Source organism: Phymastichus coffea, unplaced genomic scaffold (assembly GCF_024137745.1).
Source record: "Phymastichus coffea isolate CEN01 unplaced genomic scaffold, Cenicafe_Pcof_1.1 PCOF00003, whole genome shotgun sequence".
NCBI lineage: Eukaryota > Metazoa > Arthropoda > Insecta > Hymenoptera > Eulophidae > Phymastichus > Phymastichus coffea.
In genome coordinates this window covers 9,245,318-9,247,170 of record NW_026706814.1, presented here as the reverse complement: position 1 = coordinate 9,247,170, position 1,853 = coordinate 9,245,318, and the positions used below count along the sequence as shown (strand labels likewise).

Below are 1,853 nucleotides of genomic sequence, written 5' to 3'. Positions count from 1 at the left end.
CAAGGTCAGCTCGACGGTATCACTCGTTCTGGATGCTACGGGGCTCGTTGCCGTTATATAGCCAGCTCGATGGTCGAATGCCGCCCCCTCTCGTCGTTCAGGTCGGCAACAAAGGCTTAGGCCGCTCAGGGATGCTAGTCGGCTTAGCGGGGATCAGCAGATTATCGGGATTAAGCCGCTTCGCTCTCTGTGCCAATCCCGTACTCCCTAAGCCTGGCCCCCCTAAGCCTGCAGCCCAAAGCGCAGGCGTTGGCAGCCTCTTCGGTCGTGCCCAGGTGATGGCGGCACCGGTTGCCCCCCAACCGCCACAGCCATTCCCCCCTCAGAGGCGTTCGCAGGGGGCGAATGGCTCGATGCTGCTCGTCGCAGGATGCTGGGCACGTGCTTTTTCCTCCGCATCGCCGTGTTCATGTGCTCTACGTCAGTCGCCCGATCCGTGAGTAGGGGTCGCGCGGCCGGAACGAATGACGACGATGAAACCGCCGGAGGCGAGCACTCGTCCCCGTCAGGCTCCAGCGTTGAAGGCAGAGCTGTCGGTGCAGACGGTTGCCGGTGGCTCGTGATTCGGATCCGCCACCCCAGGTGGTCGCAGGACGTCGTAGTCAGACGAGGCGAGATAGGCCGGTTTCAAAGCGTCCGTTGTCACCGTTCTCTCGTGGCCATCCACCCGGATGACGTAAACCTTCTCGCTGATTCTCCTGACGACTTCGTGTGGGCCGGAGTACGGCTGCTCGAGCGGTTTCCGGACGGTCTCAACTCGCCGAAAGATGTGCATGCAGGTGACCAGGTCCTTCAAATAGAAAGGTCGGCGCGCTGAGTGGTCCGCCGCTGGTACAGGTCTGATGGTTCCTATCAGGCCTCGGAGCCTGGTCACGAACGAGGCGGGATCTGCAGGTGAACTACTGGCAACGGAAAACTCCCCGGGGATTCGCAATGATGTGCCATAGACCATTTCGGCCGGGGAGGCCTGCAGATCCTCCTTGAAGCAGTTCCGCAGGCCGAGGAGCACCAGCGACAAGCTCTCAGGCCAGGGCGTCTGCGTGGCACATCAGCGCCGCCTTCAATGTCCGATGGAAACGCTCGACCATGCCATTCGCCTGGGGATGGTACGGCGTGATTCGCACCCTCTGCGCCCCGATGAGTCGTGCCAGTGCCGTGAAAAGGGCCGACTCGAATTGAGTCCCTTGGTCGGATGTGATCGTAAGCGGACACCCCCGGTCAGTGATCCAGTGGTCGAAAAGCGCTCTTGCCACCGTGGAGGCCCGTATGTCGGCCAAGGGCACCGCGACCGGCCACCTGGTGAAGCGGTCCAAGATGGTCAGGCAGTAGCGCCAGACTCCGACCTGCGGCATTATCACGATGTCGACGTGCAGGTGCTCGAACCGGCTATCTGGCTCCTGGAAACGCGACAGCGCGGCGCGGTTGTAGCGGTGGACCTTGGCGCGTTGACACGCCTCACAGCCTCGTGCCCAGCGTTCCACGTCCTTGCGTACGCCCGGCCAAACGTATCGCTCTGCGACGGCGCGGACGGTTGCGCGTATACTGGGATGTGCCGAGCCATAAGCTGCGTCGAACGCCACTCGTCGCAGTGGCTGCGGCAGATAGGGCCGAACAACACGGTTGGCGATGTTGCAGGCCACCTGATGTCCGTCCAAGTTGCAACGGTGGAGGTCCATAGCGCCGGCCACCAGCAGCTTCGGTAGCTCCTCGTCGGCCGATTGAGTCTCGCTGATCGTCGCCGGTCCCAGCGGTGCCGGCATGCTTACAGTAGCGCAGGGCAGCGCCGCTGCGTGGGCCGGCGGCTTCTCAGGGACCGCGGGATCGTCGCTCCTGGAGAGGGCGTCAGCGACAGG

General features: G+C 63.1%; 1 protein-coding gene across 1 annotated transcript; it reads right to left on the bottom strand.

The window, feature by feature from the left end:
• Positions 1 to 505: 505 nt before the first annotated feature.
• On the bottom strand, positions 506 to 952 carry LOC131665073 (uncharacterized). Its single transcript, XM_058936676.1, has one exon. The coding sequence runs from the start codon at positions 950 to 952 to the stop codon at positions 506 to 508; it is 447 nt and encodes a 148-aa protein (XP_058792659.1).
• Between the last annotated feature and the right edge of the window lie 901 nt (positions 953 to 1,853).